The 18,530-nt window shown below is 42.0% G+C and overlaps 3 protein-coding genes across 3 annotated transcripts; 1 reads left to right on the plus strand and 2 right to left on the minus strand.

The window, feature by feature from the left end:
- Nucleotides 1–1,448: 1,448 nt before the first annotated feature.
- LOC311002362 (DELTA-actitoxin-Afr1e-like) lies at nucleotides 1,449–2,299 on the minus strand. Its single transcript, XM_083993714.1, has 3 exons — nucleotides 2,255–2,299; nucleotides 2,040–2,162; nucleotides 1,449–1,942 (listed from the first exon to the last, which is right to left on the minus strand). Exons 2-3 carry the CDS (start codon nucleotides 2,141–2,143, stop codon nucleotides 1,492–1,494), a joined length of 555 nt encoding a protein of 184 aa, XP_083849840.1. The 5' UTR covers nucleotides 2,144–2,162; nucleotides 2,255–2,299; the 3' UTR covers nucleotides 1,449–1,491.
- Nucleotides 2,300–2,946: 647 nt separating this feature from the next.
- Nucleotides 2,947–3,609, minus strand: LOC311002363 (uncharacterized protein; the record flags this gene model as incomplete). Its single annotated transcript, XM_083993715.1, has 2 exons — nucleotides 2,947–3,376; nucleotides 3,506–3,609. The coding sequence occupies 2 exons, from the start codon at nucleotides 3,607–3,609 to the stop codon at nucleotides 2,947–2,949; spliced, it is 534 nt and encodes a 177-aa protein (XP_083849841.1).
- Nucleotides 3,610–6,561: 2,952 nt separating this feature from the next.
- Nucleotides 6,562–18,114, plus strand: snx11 (sorting nexin 11). Its single transcript, XM_083994640.1, has 8 exons — nucleotides 6,562–6,728; nucleotides 7,979–8,018; nucleotides 8,371–8,457; nucleotides 11,042–11,142; nucleotides 11,793–11,888; nucleotides 12,644–12,874; nucleotides 14,268–14,544; nucleotides 15,691–18,114. The coding sequence occupies exons 2-8, from the start codon at nucleotides 7,995–7,997 to the stop codon at nucleotides 16,594–16,596; spliced, it is 1,722 nt and encodes a 573-aa protein (XP_083850766.1). The 5' UTR covers nucleotides 6,562–6,728; nucleotides 7,979–7,994; the 3' UTR covers nucleotides 16,597–18,114.
- The last annotated feature ends 416 nt before the right edge of the window (nucleotides 18,115–18,530 follow it).

Raw genomic sequence — 18,530 nt, forward strand, 5'->3', positions numbered from 1 at the left:
TCCTTACTTTCAGTTTCGTGGCGAGTCATGAGAATAACGCCGTTTATGGTCAGAACTACGGCGGTATGTGATCGTCTTTGAACCTCTGACTTTAATTCTTGATGAAAACATGAGTCTGTCTTGCGCCGGTCAAAGAATTTCACGGTGCGCGCGGAGGCTCATAAATGTAGTGTGAAAACGCTTCGCTTTTCCAAAACTCCTTGTTGTCCCTTTAAGCTAAAAAAAACTACTAATTTACTTTGGCTTTATTTACTTGACTGGAAAGATTGTGATTCTTAGCCAGAAGTTTCCCACCATGCATTGAGGTCTTGCAGTGAGTGGAGAGGAACTGCATCCTCCTTGAGGTTAACCTGAATTTGCATGACATCGGGAAAAAAACAACTAACCATCATGCATTGTGCTTAACAGAGAGTTTCATAAAGCTGCGCAAACACTGACAGAGAAACAACATTTACCTCAGAGTAGAAAAAAAAAAAACATTTATGCACCAAATATCAACATTGACCACTAGATGGCGTCCTACCGCAACACGATTTCAGCTCCAGGGGAGTTCACCCTGAAATTTCCTCTTGTGAGTCAATTTGTCTTTTATTATGCATAATATGATTATTTTTTGGGGTTGTATAGCCTGTTTGAAACTGAAATCACACTTTAATTTCCATCTCTGGTGTCTGAGGTTTTCCGAACATGCAGATATTAGAGGTTATATTTGTGTTTTTACTGTAAATCAAGAACTAATGCTGCCTTCATGTGCTATGGTACAGATGGTATTTTCCACTTGTGACCTGGTATTTTTTACCAGTGCGTTGTGTTCATGTGCTTTTGTTGTTGTACAGAGAAAATAAAGATGGTGGACACACAGATTCAGACTTGTTACTTGGGTAAAACAATTTTGGATTGCCTAGTTCATCTCTTACAGCAAGAAGATGAATTATCAAAACTCAAACGGTAAATATTAATATTCATGGAGATTTAGCACTGGCTATTTGGCTAGCTTTTTAAAAGCGTTTTTACTGTACATGCACACATACATAAAGTGAATAGCTGCTAACTGTTTTCTAAAGGCTTGCCTTGCTTACCATTAACGAATCTTGGGTTGCTCGCCGCCATGTTGAAAAGGTCAAAGGTTATTTTCATCTCGGCAGCTCGGGCATCAAAAAATTCTACGAGTTGCCCAGTGGAAAATAATCTTTTGGTATTTACCATAATTACCATAGCACATGAAGGCACCATAATACAGAGATGGATAATTTCAACAAACAGTAATTTGCTCTATGAGTCGGCGCACTCCCCTTTGCTGAAGCATTGCCAAGACAAGATTCTTCTTCTCTTTGGAATGAAAACTCAAGACAGGTTTTGTTACTGTATGTCACGCTTGTCATGGATTTATTGAATAGATGGAACAACACAACAGCACAGGTGCACACAAGGTTAAACACACACCCGGTGTTTGGATGACTGACAGAGTAATGAACCACATGCAGGTTAAGTTTAGTATTGTTGGTTCAACGCAGGCGAGAAGACTTTGTCCCACACCTCCACCTTCATGATGGACCTTCCCGTCGGGGACATGGTGGCCTTGATGTCCAGGCTGGAGCCCTCGAACGTCATGTCGGCGCCGTTGGCCTCGGCCCTGACGAAGCCCTGCTGGTTTTTGTTGTAATACATCTCTTTGTACAGAGCCTCGTTGCACTCTTTGCCCTGCTTGTAGATCCCCACCGCCGCCCAGTTCTTGTACATGTTGTAGTCGTAGGGCACGGAGAACATTATAGCCACTGTCTCTTTGGCGGTGTTGCTGTGCCTCTCGAACAGGTCGTAGGTCAGGACGCCCACGGCACCGGAGGCCTTGGCGCTGGTCTTGCTGAAGTTGCAGACTTCAGTTTTCAGCGGGCGCACGGTGGGCTGGGGCGGGCTGTGGCAGTTCCCACTCTCCAGGTGAACCCTTTTGTTTCAAGGAGGGGGGAAAATTAGACCAAGCTGCATTTTATCAATCTCAATGCCTCAGTTCGTCCATGCAAAGAGACAGATGTTGCACTTACTTGGGGTCCAGTAAACAGTAGTTGTTGGTGAGGTTGGTGATCTCGATGGTCACATTTCTTCGGCTTGTCTGGTTGGCAGCCAAAGCTTCTGCTGACTCGCTCATGTTTCGTTGGTGGTGAAGGCTGTTAAAGAGGTTAAAGCTGTCAGAAATGCAAATATATAAGGCGTTTGTCATTAAAAAGAAGATCTGCAGTGTCCTTCTACTGCAGCTTACCTGTCCGGATCACAGGTGTGCTTCTCACTCGGGCAGAGCCAGGTGTGAAAGCTCTGGCTTCACGCTGCAGATCATCCCAGCTGGGGAATGTGAGACACCCAAAACTGTCTCCGCCCACAGCGCACACCTTGTCGCCATCTCGGACTTTTCACATTTTCCCCCTCTTTCATCACAGGTATGTGCAGCTGAACGGGGGCGTAAAGTCAGGGTGTAACCAACGACAACCACATAACTATTATGTTTTTGTTGTTTTTATCTTTTTTTTTTTTTTTTTGTCCGTGCCAGACGCCGGTTTGTTCAGTTTTCTGTTGCGTTGCTTCATCGCTCATTGTCTCCTGATGCACCACACCCTCTTTAGGTGTCTGCTTGGACTAACAAACATGTACCCCTATGTAACATTGTTGTGTAATCTGACTAACAATATGTTCACTGCAAAGTTTGATTCATGTTCATGTTCTGAAGAGATGTAAAACGTTTCATTTGCATGCAAATATTTGAGATCATGTGGAATTTTGGAGAAATTACAAAAGATACAATAAAAGTCAAAGACAAGAAATTAGTTGAACTGTTGTTTATTTATTGAAAGCACCCATAGATGACATAGATGTAGGTTCTTCGGGAACATCTGTATCAATTCAGAATCAATGCACTCATGTGGAGCAGAAGGTTTTATTCTCACAGTGCAAACAGACTCATCTGCCCATCTTGTCATACACCTCAACTTTCATCATGGCTTTGCCCTCGTCGGACATGCAGGCCCTCACGTCCACCGTCTTCGCAGTGAACTTCACCCCGGAGCCGTCGGACTGGTGACGCACGAAGTTGGCGAAGTCCTTCCCCTCGTACATGAGCTCGTACAGCTTCTTGTCGCAGGGCGTCGTGCTGGGGAACACGCCCACGCCGAGCCAGTTCTTGTAGAAGTTGTAGTCGAAGGGCACCGAGAACATGACGGCGACCATCTCGCTGCTCTGGCGGCTGCGCATGTCGAACAGGTCGTAGGCGAGGACGCCCACGGCGCCCGAGGCCGTGTGGTCGTCTTTGATGAAGGAGCAAACCTCGGTCTTGGTGGTGCGGACGGTGGGCTGAGGAGGGCTGAAGGGGAAACCGCTGTCCATGTAAATCCTGCAGAGAAGAAAAAGGTTGACTGGATGAGGTACAAGTCGTGCAAAGTTTGGTAAATTGAAGGGTCAGATAAGAGGTCATCGGGTGATTGAATGAGTTCTTTCAGTTCTTTCTTTGAACTACTCTTACCTTGGTTTGACGAGGCAGTAGTTGGCGCTGACGTTGGTGATCTCGATGGTGCAGTTGCGGTTGGTGGTGAGGGAGTGGGAGTGGGACTCTGCGGTCTCAGGCATGGTGGCGGCTGCTGAACGACAGAGGGGAAGAAGAGCTGAGATCAGGATTCCTGCTGAGTCACCACCTCAGGACGAGTTGTTTTACTAAAAAAAAATACCTACTACTGAAGCTCCCCTTTAAATCCATCAAGTAAAAGTATTGCTTTGGTTGAAACTTGCATCTGATGTTTTATAAATCAACTTCATCAACTTGTACAAAGAGGCACGAAAGCAAATACACATTGTAACACAATCTAACACCACAACTAATCAATACTATGAACTTTTATCCATTAAAATCACCATTTGACTCGAGGTTTAGTGACTAAACTGCACTATCATCTCAAAGTAAATGCACTTACTGTATTCACGGTGCACACACAGGATGGCAGAGCGTCCTCTGAGCAGACGTTCACAATCTGGTTTGGAAGCAGGTAGGAAGACGAAGACACGCCCTCTCACAGAGTCACACCTCACCTGCAGCAGGTGTGGCTGCACTGCTGTCAGGAGACGCCTCATCTCACCTCACACACAGTGACAGGTGATAACTTTAACTCTTGGGTCTTTTCTCTCTTCACTGTGGTTTTTAGACCAGGGGTCCTCAACATTTTTCAGACCGAGGACCCCCAATTGATGGAGAGATGGAGCAGCATGGACCCCTACTATATTGTATAAAACTGTGTATTACTGTATATTAAACTTGGCCCAGCACCATGTATAAACATACTTTGTTATTGTGCATTCACTACTAAGCTTTTCAAATAATATACAGGTTCATATATTCATGTTTTACAGATACGGTGAGTAGAGAAGCCGCCATCCCACTGCTGTCTTTAAACACACCTTGTTACCTCATACCGATGCCAATATCAACAATGTCTGTCAACTGCATGATAATCATACAGACAAGCTATTCAAATTGACGTTTTTTTTATTGGAAACATAAACCGAGTTCCCACATGTCCATGAAAACCTGGAAAATGGTTGATCAATTTTCCAGTCATGGAAAACACATGGAAAATGAGAAAAGAAAAAGTCAAATGTCCTGGAAAATGATTTATCACATAGTGACATCAGCTACCAGAGCTCTATTTGACTTTTCCAAATAAGTACCTGGTGATAAAACTAGCAACTTTGAGTTGATCAAAAGTTATCATATCATTTCTAAGCATTTAAGAGATTATTTCATAAATTAGAGCCATAGACTGCACATCTACAAATACTAATCCCCTCTGCAACACCTCCGCAGACCCCCTAGGGGTCACGGACCCCCTGTTGAAGACCTCTGGTTTAGATGGTTCAGTTGCTGACAACCATGTGATGGATAAACACGGTTTAAACAGTGGAAATACCTGACTGTCTGGCAGGATTCATGGCCACTGAGGAGCAGCCACACCTGTCCAACATAACAGTCGATGCATCTCCTGATGGCGATGACTCATTTCAAGGCCCAAAACCCTTCGGACCAGTTCATCTGAAAGAACACGTTTGTCTCAGCTGATGATAAACTCATTTCTTGCTTCATTCTTTTCACTTTTGGCTTAACATGAGCGTCCTTTCTGCAGGCGCGGTTTCAGTCCCTAACATGCACAGACTGGAACTGAGGCCCTGGACAAGTCGCCAGTCCATCAACTGAAACGGTGCCATTGTCTCTGAGTGTCTGAGTGACTGCACCGGGACGGTTGATGTGTTTGCAGAGTGTCAGTGTTTTCTGTCGTCGTCAGACATGAAGCATGTGCAGTATTTCTCCTCCAGCATGTAAAATATGTTTAATTTAATCTACAGACGCCAACAAAGCTGCCACATTTCTATGTAGTATGTAGTTGCATAAAATGAGTGCACTAAAGGCACAGTGTTGGTTTAGGCTCACACCGGAAACAACCACATCGTGTTTTTCTGTTTATAACTTCACAGTTTATGAAAAAAGCATGATGAGTGTCGACAGAAGCTGAAACAACACAAGGGGCCAATGAGGGGAAGAGACATAGAGATGTTACATCCTGTCCAAACTCCTGAATTTACTTCCTCAGCAAAAGTGGTTTCATGAAAAAAGAAAAAGTCATGTGCACAGTGCGACACCTACTGGCCAGAGGGAGGAATAACAAAGATACAAGTTTATATCACAAACTGCATGTGTAAGCAGTGTTACCACTAGGTGGCACCAACCACCAATGAACATTGAAGGTGTAAAGACACAGGTGGAGACGTGTGTGTTACTGTGTTATGATGGTCAACGGTGCAGGTGAGGCTGCAGATGTCTCTTCACTCTGTTGGGAATCAAATATAAATTATAATGTGGCCCTAATGCAGCTTCCTATCCCTGTCTGTGGTCACCACTGAGGTCATAACATTTGATTTATATCTAACTCCACAATACAGGCTCTTCTCTATTGCCTCATAATTTTAATTTAGCTATTTATTTAATTAAATTTGATTTAATATGTAATTGAATTCCTCTTTGTTTGTTTTTTTTCATTCATATGATAGTGTTAATGTGTTTTTGCACTTATTTAACCATCCAAGTACTCTCACTTTTGCTTACTCTTTTCTTGAGACTGCAATAACCACTAAATAAAGGCTATATTATTTTATATTATATTATAAACTGTTGCCCATAAAGTTGGAATAGTATACATGTGATTTTACAATACTCGAAAGATAAAGTGTACCGGTATATCTTCTCAAAACTGGTAAATGTGATCATTGCACCTGGTCAAAAGTGATTACTGATGTGCACAAATAGGAATAAAAAGAGGAATGTGTCTAAAAACAAAATTATTCCAACTCCATGTACAACAGTGTATTATATTATATTATATTATTTTATTTTATGTTGTTTTGCCCTTTTTTAGATTATTTTTCGGTTTTCAGTTTGTAATCTCTCAACCGCGCCTCCTTCCCCCTTACGTCCTTACGCACGTTCCGGGAAGCCGTTACGTCAACGCGTAACGTGACGTGACGTCGAGGCGGCGCTTGTGACTTGCGAAATGGAGCCAGGAGGAGCAGGTCGGAACAACAAGCAGCGACCGTGTTTGTTTGAGGATTTTATCGTGAAGTGGCGGAGAAACGTGGACAGACGGGACAGCACCGACCTCAGCCACCGGGAAAACACCGCAGCAGCTCCCGCACAACTCCTGAGAGTGAGTCGCTGTCGTCCGGTGTTAGCATTTAGCTTCTGTTTGCTTTAGCCTGTGGGTTTGTCAGCTCAACTAACTCCTGTTTATTATGTTTATTTAAAGACAACGAGAAAGTCTGCAGGTTTTAATATGAGACAGCTGCTTCTCTGGCTTTTAATGACACTTTACTTTCACTTTAACTTAGTTTTTATTCTTTAGAAAGAGGCTAACTACATGACATTACATTACATCATCCAGCACAGCTGTGTTCAACTTCTACTGGGCACACTCCCATCAGAGGAGAATAATATGTACAAATAACTGTGGACTGATCATCATCATCATCATCATCATCATTATTATTATTATTATGAATATTAATATTACTATTATGGGATTTAAGGCCTTGTGGATACAGAAAATAAAAACATCTCCACGCCCCTCAAATAAGAGCACGAGAACAGGGAGAGTATATGATGTAACCAACCATTCATCTGTGATATTTTTATCTCATGGTTGTTTTGCATGTGTTTGTGGTTTGCTGCATCTTTCTTGTGGTTGTTTTGTGTCTTTGTGTAGCTGTTGTGTTAACTTTGTCCACCCGTGAATTTGCTAGTGACAGTAAAAGGAAAAAAAAGGAGAGAGGAAAGAAGAAGAAGGAAGTCGTTGTTTAAATCTCAGTGTTTGCTTGTGCTGTTTTACCTGTTTTATAACATTGTTAATTTAATATATTTTTGAATTGAAGCCAAAACCACAAAGAATCTCAAACACTTTGCAATAAATCACTCAGTCAGCAGCCTGCACTGGCTCTTACCAGCCTTTACTAGTTTTTTACCACAGCTGATTATTGGTGTTGATAACAATGGCATGCATTATATGTGTTTATGCAATCTCACTGTCAGAGGGGAAGCACAGAGGCAGACAGATGTTCCACCTGGTTTGTTCTGGCTGGGTTAGAGACCGACACCCAACACAACAGCTCGGTTTCACCAGCTGCTGGTGAATTTCTATACAGAAACTCAACCAACGACTCGTTTCTCTTTGGAAAAGCCCTTTGGAGTCTGAACACTGAGCTGCTGCTGCTGCTATCGGCTGGTGAAAGGAAATGACTCAGTCGATTTAAAGTGACCACCAGCTTCTCTTAGTAGAGAGAGAGAGAGGATGAGTCATCAACTCATGACAACGCTGTAGAAAATGTGCATTATCTGAGCTTTTTGATCCACTTCATTGAAACGTCCGCTCATTGATTTCTCCCTCTGTCTGTCTGTTTGCAGTGCAGCACTCGGTAGGATGAACAGCAATCAAGAAGAAGATGTAAGTGACTTCCTGTTTTCTCTTTGAATACATTGACTGTCAAGATAAGTTTCTGATGTGAATTCCCTTGATAGCGAAACCTAAAAAAAACACACACAAAAAAACACAATGAGGACACAACGGCTCTCTGTATTTTTTAAATCAAACTTCCAGTTGATGAATGTCAAAGAACAATGGCTTCATTGACGAGTTTAAAAAAAAAAAGAAGCATTTCAGGAACTCCATCTCAGTCTGGAAGAGAGACATTTAGATTTTAATCTGTTAGTTTAGTTTAACTCACAGAGAAACACACACACACACACACACACACAGAGCTGAGGAAGAAACGATGCCTTTTGTTTGTGTCGTGCAGGAGTTCGTCGCCGTGCGGGTTCAGGATCCCCGGGTCCAGAACGAAGGCTCGTGGAACTCGCATGTGGATTATAAAATATTCCTACATGTGAGTATTTATACTAAATCGCACAAGGTTGTTGTTTTAGTTTATCTTTGCCAGCCTGTTTTTCTTACCTTTTTATATATATCACAATTTTTTTTTTATCTGTTGTTAATACGATGTTGCCCCTCAGTAAAATAAAAACAGATGAAAGTTTAGTTGTGTTAGTGATGAGAAACACTGAGAAGAATTTGAGCTTTCATTGGAAAATGAATTCTCAATAAATCACTCTGATGACACTTAAGAGGGAGTTTCCTGACACATAAATAAATCACTTATCACTCATAAATCGTTAACTAGTGCAGTAGTTTTCTGTTGGGTCTGGTCTGAGAGAAGGTAAAAGGTAAAAACCGTCCTCGTCTGTGACCCCCGTTCAGTCCGACTTGACCTTTGGAAGCCACATGGATTCTTTACATTGTGTTTGGACACAGGAGTCGACGTTGTTGTCGAGGAGGAATGCTGCGTCAGCACTTAAGGCTACGGGCTCAGACGGATGTGTGTGTGCTGTGTGGGTGTTGAGTCATGAAATTGGCAACGATCATGTGACCACACATGATTTGTCCTGTTATTTTTTTTTCGTGCTTGTGGTTGATAAGTTGTTGTTGTTGCTCGGCATGATGACACGTGAGCTGTGAATGTACAGTGTTAAAATTAGAATCACTGAAAGTCCAAACAAGTGACTGCTCTTTGTTGTTTCGGCTCCACGCGTCCTCCAGAGAAACACTGAAACTGCTCTTATTTCCGCTCACTGGGCAGAAAAACTATTAACTTTACACAAAATCTGTTATTTTAAAGTGAAGTTTCGTCACTCAACAATGCTGTTGAAGATTTAAAAAGTGTTAAAATTAGTAAAGTGTTAAAAAAGTGTTATTCCTGCAGTAATGTTGATGATAAAAGGCCTCACTCACTCATTCCCTACTCCCTAGTCCCTACTCCCTACATAGTGAGTCAATGGGGAGTATGAAGGGCCCTGGCCTTACTCAGAGGCTCACAGTTTAAATTCTGTAACTCTCTCTGCTTTTTTGAGCGCATGTTGAGAGAGAGGACGAGTTTGTCTACAAATGTGGGGAAAATCATGTGTGTAGAGTGTAATTTGTGGCCGGGAGCAGCGTGGAAAGACAAAAGTTTCAGGCGATTTCAGACAACTAAACCCACTCTAGATGATGATGTCACCCACTCTAGCCCCGAACATTCCGCGCAATACACACCCATTATAATCTCAACATTTCTCCCAAAAATTATCATAGTCATTGAACAGTGAGTGATCGAAAACTATAATACCTATCAAAATGTGAAATACCACATCAATAGACGAGACCTATGCCAACATTTTAAAGTTTAAATGGAGTCTCTAGGTGAATGTATGCTGGAGCAGTAGACGTTTGAAAAAGTAAAAAAAAAAGAGTTTTACCTCCTGTCATCTGTGGGAAACTTTTCACAGTTTTTCGTGACTTTGCGATAAATAATTAGCCACGTCGCGATATACAAGTAGTGAACCGAAATTTGTCAGAAGAGGAAGAAGTGCCTTGGAGCGTTAGCCCCCGTGGCATTCATTAAACTTCTTTGTCAAATTAAAAATGTATTTAAAAGTTTCAATGTAACTCTCAACATGGCTTAATACCGAATTTGATATTTACATAAAATATAAACTCTTTATTTGTTAATTATTTAAACTCTATTCGCTCGAGAATATTTATATTCTAATTATTGATTAATCTGCAGATTATTCTTTATAAAATGTGAGAAAATCATCTCTGCATGTTTTGTTTTGTCCGGAATCAAAAGAGAAAAACATTCGGGGAATTTCAGACACTTGTGCTTAAAATAAACTAAAACTAATCCATTTTTTATTGATCGGATTAATTAAATCACTTTCTAATGAGTGCAGCACACTCAGTCTGACTGGCTTATCTGAGACTGAGGAGGAGGCTCAGTTAACAAGTTCTTGTCAGGACGTCATGAGGTTTTGTTCTTGTGCCTCAGTAACATGGGAACTGAAGCTTTGCGGTAATCGATCACAGTTTGTTACGCAAACATCAGTGGACTCTGTCACACGTCACCAGAACCAAAGGCATGTGGCAATGCTTTAGTTCTGCTATAAGCTCTACGTGAGTCACTCAAGTCACATTAGCTCCATAAATACACATAGCTGACTGTAAATCAACCACTGTAAACTGTCTCAAAGTTCAGATTCGAGACTTTTTTTCTTATTGTCTCTAGACTCTGTTTGTCTCGATCCTGTCGGTTTCTGAACCTTTAAAAAAGTTACATTTTTAGAAGATAAAGATTTTTCTAAAACAGTCAAGACTGTGAAGTTTTAACAAACATTAATGAACCACGAGGAGCAGATCATTAATTCATTAGGGACTATTTTCAGCTGCGGATTAATCCACATTTGATGCTGTAGTTATTTATTTATTTAACCTTTATTTAAACTCAACAAAACATTTGAGGACAAGACACAACACAAGTTAAGGCGGCAGGAAGCTCCATGTGAGAACCACTGTGTGTGTGTGTGTGTGTGTCTGTCTGTGTGTGTGAAGCTTCACACTTTGTCTTATTGTGTTGTGTGTTTTTTTTTTGTTTCCAGACCAACAGTAAAGCCTTCACTGCCAAGACTTCCTGTGTGCGGCGGCGCTACAGCGAGTTCACGTGGCTCAAGAAGAAGCTGCAGAAAAACGCTGGTTTGGTGTAAGTGGAAACATGTTTTTATTTTTCAATAATAAGAAATAGATTATTTAATTAAAAAAAAAAATTCTCTTAGATCTGATTCATTGAACATTTTAATTTTTTGTTTTTTGCCCCATAGTTCACTGATGAGGTTTTTTTTTATATTGTTGATGTTGAATAATCAAAGGAAACACACAGATGAACTGTTTGTTGGTATGACTTGACTATTAGAACAATTGAAAACATCTGAAATGATCAAAATGGGCGAGACGATGTCAGGTTTTGAGTGTTGGTTTTGGTTTATTACATAATAAACTGACCAGAGAGACAACTCTAAATGAATAATAATGTTGTTCTGTGAAAGTTAACTTCAGCTTTTATCAACTTTGTAGGATGGTAATTGTGTTTACGGTTTGTTGTGATGCACCAGCCTCTAAAAACATTAGTTAATCCAGATGTTTTTTGTTCGTATCAAACTGCCACAAACCTGGAAACCGAGCGTCCTCTGACTCCGTCCTGTCTGACGCTGTGTTCTCTGTTGTTTGGCTTCGTATCAGCGGGACTTTCCAGAGTTTTCTTTAACATCAGTTTGACATTTAGTTAAGAGAAGAAGATTTTAATCTGTAAACATGGAGAATAAAGTCCTTTTGTCTTTGTCCTCTTCCTCCCAGGCCGGTCCCAGACCTCCCAGGAAAATCCTTCTTCGCCTTCAGCAACGAGGACTTCCTGGAGAGGAGGAGGAAAGGACTTCAGGCCTTTTTGGACAAGTCAGTTCTTCTTCTTCTTCTTCTTCTTAAAGGGATAGTTCAACATTTTGGGCAAATTGGCCCATTGCCATAATCCCTATAGTCATAGCAGTAGGTTTGTTACCTTTAATTGTCAGTGCAAGCTATTTTTAGAACGGTGGAGCAGAGCCGCGAGCTGCTCAGAGCTACGCTACGGAGGCTCATGGGATTTCGTGGGTTTCCCTCATCAAACTCATCAAATACACAATCCAACAACTCCACAACGCTCTGGTGGACAAGTTGTGACCTGCACATTCACCACACTATGAGATAATAACACAACGTTACCACACAGAGTTGTTTTAGAGGGAAATTCATGCAAAACCACTGATGCACGTTGCCTTCAGGGACAGTTTTTCATCAAGCAGTCTCTGCATTTCCCTCTAAAACAACTCTGTCTGGTAACGTTGTGTTATTATCTCATAGCGTGGTGAATGTGCAGGTCACAACTTGTCCACCAGAGCGTTGTGGAGTTGTTGGATTGTGTATTTGATGAGTTTGATGAGGGAAACCAAGAAATCCCATGAGCCTCCGTAGCGTAGCTCTGAGCAGCTCACGGCTCTGCTCCGCCGCTCTAAAAACAGCTTGCACCAACAATTAAAGGTAACAAACCTACTCCTAAAACTATAGGGATTATGGCAATGGGCCAATTTGCCAAAATGTTGAACTATCCCTTTAAACAAACCTGAGTATTTTACATCAGAGTCGTGACGGTTATGTAACTTCTGTGCCGACAGGGTTGTGAACATGACGGTGTGTCTGTCCGACAGCCAGCTCCACCTCTTCCTGCAGACTCAGCTGCCGGTCGGCCACATCCAGGACTGCGTCCAAGGCCACACCCCCTACTCCGTGACGGACGCCATCCTCACCTACGCCTCGTCCAACTGGGGTTTGGCTCAGGCTCAGACTCAGGAGGACGACGCCATCAAGGAGCCGAGTCTGACCGTGTCCTACGAGTCCATGGAGAGGTACGAGGCCTAGATCCAAACCACTGAAACCACTGTGGTGAACTGGATCACTGTGTTTGTTTTGGTTTGTTTGCTGCAAATAGGCAGTTTTTTTTTCTCCAAATTTTTGATTTTCTTCCAGCATTTTTGAGTGAAGTGAGTTTGTCCTGCAAATTTGGGTTTATTTTCTTGTGAAATTGTGACATTTTTTTCTCCCAAATTCAAGTTTTTTCCACATATTTATGATTTTTTTTTTCTTCCTCCAAATTTGTGATGTTTTATTTTCCCCAGGAATTTTTTTCCTGTAAATTAGCAAAAAATACTCTCACAAATTTGGCCTTTTTACTCATAAATTTGCAAAAAAAAATTCTCCACACACATTTGAGGGTTTTTTCTCTCGTACATCTCAGCCTTTGAACTTGTATGTTTAGAGTTTTATACTCAGATAGTCATCACCATTTAACCAACAGTGTCCAAAATAAGCCGTTGTTCTGTAGAAATGAATTTATTCTTATCCAGTAGTAAATGAATGACAGTTTTACCCAGTTTTGTTGTTAGTTAGTTAGTTTACAAGTAATTACAGTGAAATTCTTATGTACCTTTGGTCATTAAAGGGATAGTTCACCCTAGAATGATATTTCGCTCATTATCTACTCACCCTCATGTTGACTAAGGGCTGAAAGAATTGTCAGAGTCCACCGTCCCTTCTCTGAGTTACAGGGGGTCTTGGCGTAGCAGTGCATTTCAATGCAACGGTTGCAAAGGGACACCAGAGCTCTTCGTAAAAAAACACACACAAAAAAACATCCAAATACCTCCATGATGCTCGTATGTAATGTCCGTCTTGTGCTGAAGCCCCAAATTGCGTAATTGTCCCGAAAAAAATTAAATAAGTCCACATTCCAAGCATGTTTGTAGCATTAGCTCCTAGTGTCTGTTGTCCGCTCTTCCGCTGCCAGCGCGCATGCGCAAGGTTCGCACTGATACTGAGACCGACTGAGACTCGAGTCGGTATCAGTGCAACTCAGAGAAGGGACGGTGGACTCTGATAATTCTTCCAGCCCTTAGTCAACATGAGGGTGAGTAGATAATGAGCGAAATATCATTCTAGGGTGAACTATCCCTTTAAGGATATTTGAAACCGAAAGAGGTTGGTAGTAGATTTTAAAATATAATATAATAGTGCAATGGCAATCAATCAATATAAAAAAGAAGAAAAAGAAGAATGTATCGACCAGAGCTGCAGGTACGACGGCTGCCTGCCTCACCGGCGGCATCTTCGTTGTCTCTCCCGTCTATAACATTTAAATTAAGCTAAGTTAAGTTAAACAGCTGCAGGCCTGATGAGCAACACCCTAACTCCTCCTCCTCCTCCTCTTAGTTTGTAACCCCGTGTCCTTCTGTCCGTCCTCAGCCCTGCTCCTCATCAGCCATGCCTACAGATCACAGAGACTTCCTGTCCGGAGCTCCTGTCCTGCGGAGACTCCGACCCTCTGGAGGATTTACTGGACGCCGGCGCCGTGATCCCGCACAAGGACAGATCCTCGGTGAAGATCTCGCAGGGCAGCAACCACCTGGAGGCCGTGGTCGAGTGCGACTGCAGCCCGGCCGAGGCCAGCTTCTTCCTGGGCGACCGACCCGAGAGCCTCGGCGCCGCGGAGCCGAACCCCCAGAGGAGCTGTCAGATCCAGGTCAGCTGTCCAACTTGAAACCAAACTAACCAGACTGCTACATATGTGTTCAAAGATTGTGGGTCAAACTTTGGAGTCACATTTTCAAGCAGCATAGCTACACTAGAAGAATGTTGTCTCTTGCAAGTAATATCTCATCCGACCCCTCTCACGTGTTATTCGAGGAATATCAGCTTCTGCCATCAAACAGAAGGTTTAGAGTTCCACAAGCTCGACTGAACAGGCTGAGGAACTCTTTTGTCCCTCAGTCTGTCAAATTGTTAAAGCAGAAGTAAGCGATCCGGTCGTTTTGGCTAATGCTGCGTTCCAGGCAGGCTTTTGAAACCGTAAATTACAGCTTCAAGTCACGACATACGACGTTTCAGGCAACCCACTCGTGTTTTTCCGACCTGTTTTACCTGTGAAAGTCACTATAACGGCCACTCGTAACTTCCGACCCGTGAAGTCGTACCAGATCGAACTGGTACGACTTCACAGGTCGGAAAAACACGAGTTACGAGTTTCCTTGAACGCACCATAACTTCTTGTCAGCCGATGGAGTTAGCAGCCCCCGCCCTCGTCATGGATCTATTGGTCCTCGTCCCTACGTCACCACATTCAGGCGCATCCCTTGGCTGCACACACAGAGAGGACTGCCCCTTTATGCCGTTCTCTCTCCTCATTGGATAAAAAATGTAGGATACAAGGAAAGTTTTCTCCTCGGCTCAGAGCAGAGCAGAGGGACTGACAGACCCGTGTTTCAGTCCAAACACTCTATGTAAGTGATTGCTGTCGGAAGATATAACTATTTAAGACTTATATTAACACAAAAATATCGCTTACTTCTGCTTTAACTCAGAGTTTGGGCTCTAAGTACAGTCGACCCCAGGGTTCATGTACAGACTGAGCACAGGGTGTTGCACCAAAGACACATTGTAATGTTGGATTTATGTTTTTGTGAATGGAGTTAGGAGGTAGTTTGTGTTTTTCTTTAAATGTGACGTTTGAGGGTAACATTTATGCTTTCTGTAAATGTATGCTTTTGGTATTTTGTTATTATTTGTGTGAAACTTTGGACGTCATGGGACGCAAGACAAATTTCAGAGTGATCTGATAATAAGAATAAAGTGTAATCTTATCTTATCTTATCTATCTTATCTATATCAGACGCCGGTGGAGGTTCACTCGCCCATGGGGACGGCGGCGTTCGAGGACGGCGGCGTGGTGGAGCGAGCGCTGGAGGAGGAGGAAGAAAAGACTGTGGCGGTTTCAGAAACGAATATAGAAAAGGACTCGTGTGTGAACTCTGTAGCTGTTTTAGATTTGAAGGACAAAGAGGACAAACGGGTCCTAGAAGGAGATGACGTTGAGGTCGTAGAGGTCGTAGAGGTCGTTTCCTCTGAGCTCAACGGCGTCGTCGACCACCACGTCTGCTGCAGCACCGAGGGCGAGGCCTCGGACGTCAGCTGCGTGGACGAGTCGGACGAGAGGGAGACGACGACGACGACGCCTCAGGAAGACGAAGAAGACGACATCGGTGACATCGTCGTTCAGCAGAAGGAGGTGGACCAGAGCAACAACGAGGAGGAGGACAGTCGCTCGCTGCGGTCGTCCAACGGGAGCATCGTCAAGGTCAGCGAAGAGGAAGAAGAAGAGGAGGAGGACGAGGAGGAGGAGGACGAGAGCGTTTACGACGACGCCGAGGACTCGCTCCAAGCCGGCAACGGTTTTGTGAAGACGTCTTCTCCCGAGGACGTTTCTCTCTGCAGGAACATTTTGGACCTTCACATGAACGGCTGCACCATGGCGACGGCGGAGGAAGAGGAGGAAGACGCCGTCGTCCCGATCCACGAGGACGAGGACGTAGCGGCGGCGTCCTTGGACCTGAACTCGACCGTCGCTGCAGGAGATTTGACTGAAAGCAGCGACTTCAGCGTGTTGGAGACGACGAGCAGCAGCGTTGTCGCCACGGCAACCGCCATCGTAGCTGAGAGTAAACACGGCGGCGAGCAGGAGGAGATGCTGTCCTCGCTGTCTCTGGACGCTTCAGAGGAAACGCAGGTGCCGAGTTAAAAAAACACCTGAGGACTTGAGGACTGACTGACAACACCGAACTGTTTCTCTGTTACACATTATACTCAGTCTTCTTCACTCATATTTAATATTCATCATCATGTTCGAGGCTGAAATTAGTTTTAAAATGGCGTCTTTCTAATTTTAAATGTCAGGGGTTTTTTTTTTTTTCCACTCAGGTAAATTTAAACACTGGCCCTTTTTGCGTTTGTTTTTCCTCCTCTGTCCTGTAACGTCACCGTGGGAACAGCAGAGGGCGCCACCGCTCAGAAAACACACACACACACATGAATGAATGATTGAATGAATGAAAATCTGGTTTCCTGAACAAATCTAAAAGATCTAATCATTTTTATTGAGGAGTAAACACATAAAAATACTTAAGCTGCTGAATTTTAATTATGTTTTTTAATGGAATCTCCCCACGTGATAATGAAACATTCGAGATATTTGAGTTAAAGAAGCTCAGATTGTTTATAACTGCATCAATAACTTGATTAATCAAATAGTCGATGGACAGAAAACGAAGCAAAGATGTCAGTTTGTCCTGAGGGAGATAATAACTCTCATAATAATAATAACTTTAGGACATTTTAATGTTTTGTTTGGTCAATAAATGAAATGAATTTGTTAAATTTTACAGAACAACAGAGAGAGAAAATAATCAGCAGATAAATCCATAGTTTCATTTCCATTTTTAAATTTTAAACAAAGAAAAACTTTCCTAATGTGATTTTTAGTGAAGTTAAATTCAGACAGAAAAAATATGAATTTAAACTCCAGTAGATTCACATTTGAGGCAGTTTTTATTTCTTGTTTCTTCTCCAGAACAAACACGAGGAAACAAAGAAAGTGTGTGTGAGTTCTGTTTAAAGACAGAGGAGGAAAAACAAGTGAACCTGTATTTTACATCACGAGAGAATCACGCACACACACGCACATTATTACATTATTCCTGCTCTTTAATGTGAAGCCCGTAGAAATCTCTGCTCTAATAATCAATCAATGTTATAATCCATGTTCATGCCTGTTTATGTTGCCATCAATCAATAATCTATGGTCAATAATCAGTCACTAATTGATCTGTAGGAGAAACGTCAGACAAAAACACTTTACATTTTTAAATTTAGGCCAGAAAAGCACAAAAAATGTAATAATAATAATAGACTGTTTTCAATATTTGATTATTATTTGATAAATAATGAGAATTAGAAACTTCATTAAATAATCAAATTCAAAACAACGGCAATATTTTCACAGATAATAATGATATTGATAATAACGGCTCTTCCTGTTATTTCTATGGCATGTTCTTAGTTCTTAAACTGGATTTTTTTATTGATTATTATTGATTAAAAATCCCTAAAGGAGGATAAAGTGACAGCTTTACGTTTACATACACTAAACTTTATCTGTGAAGATTTTTCTTTTTATTTATTTTTTACACATTATTAATACATCAAATAAAGACAACAATGGGATTAAGTGAGGAGCAGAGTTCATTTCAAAATAAAAGGCTGCACTCGCCCCCCACACACACACACACACACACACACACACACACACACACACATTACTGCTGCTTCATGTGTTTCTAGTTCATTTTGTTGCTTTTAAAAGGGACCCACAGTTTATTGTGTCATTTCACACACACACGCACACACAAGCCTTTTGTTTTATTGTAGCTGAAGTCGTACTGATCTGGAGTCTGCTTCGTTTCTACACTGTAAAAAACAAAAAAAGCACTAAAGTTATTTTTGCAAACTTGAGTTGCTTTTTGAAAAGTTTTTTTTGTTTTTTTTTAATGTTCAGAGTCAGAGCTTCTACAGAGACGTTTATTTTCTAACGTGGATCTAAAGGGCAACGATAACAACGACCTGCGAGTGATGAGTCTGAGTCAACAAACTGTCGTCTAATGTTATTTCAAATAAATA

The sequence above is a fragment of the Trachurus trachurus genome, assembly GCF_905171665.1.
Source record: "Trachurus trachurus genome assembly, chromosome: 19".
In the NCBI taxonomy this organism is placed as follows: Eukaryota; Metazoa; Chordata; class Actinopteri; order Carangiformes; family Carangidae; genus Trachurus; species Trachurus trachurus.

Coding starts and splice junctions, on each gene's coding strand:
- LOC311002362 (XM_083993714.1), bottom strand. CDS start 2,143: ATGAGCGAGTCAGCAGAAGCTTTGGCTGCCAACCAGACAAGCCGAAGA. Junction 1,943..2,039: donor TACTGTTTACTGGACCCCAA/GTAAGTGCAACA, acceptor TTGAAACAAAAG/GGTTCACCTGGAGAGTGGGA.
- snx11 (XM_083994640.1), top strand. CDS start 7,995: ATGAACAGCAATCAAGAAGAAGAT. Junction 11,889..12,643: donor CTTCAGGCCTTTTTGGACAA/GTCAGTTCTTCT, acceptor CTGTGCCGACAG/GGTTGTGAACATGACGGTGT. Junction 12,875..14,267: donor TCCTACGAGTCCATGGAGAG/GTACGAGGCCTA, acceptor GTCCGTCCTCAG/CCCTGCTCCTCATCAGCCAT.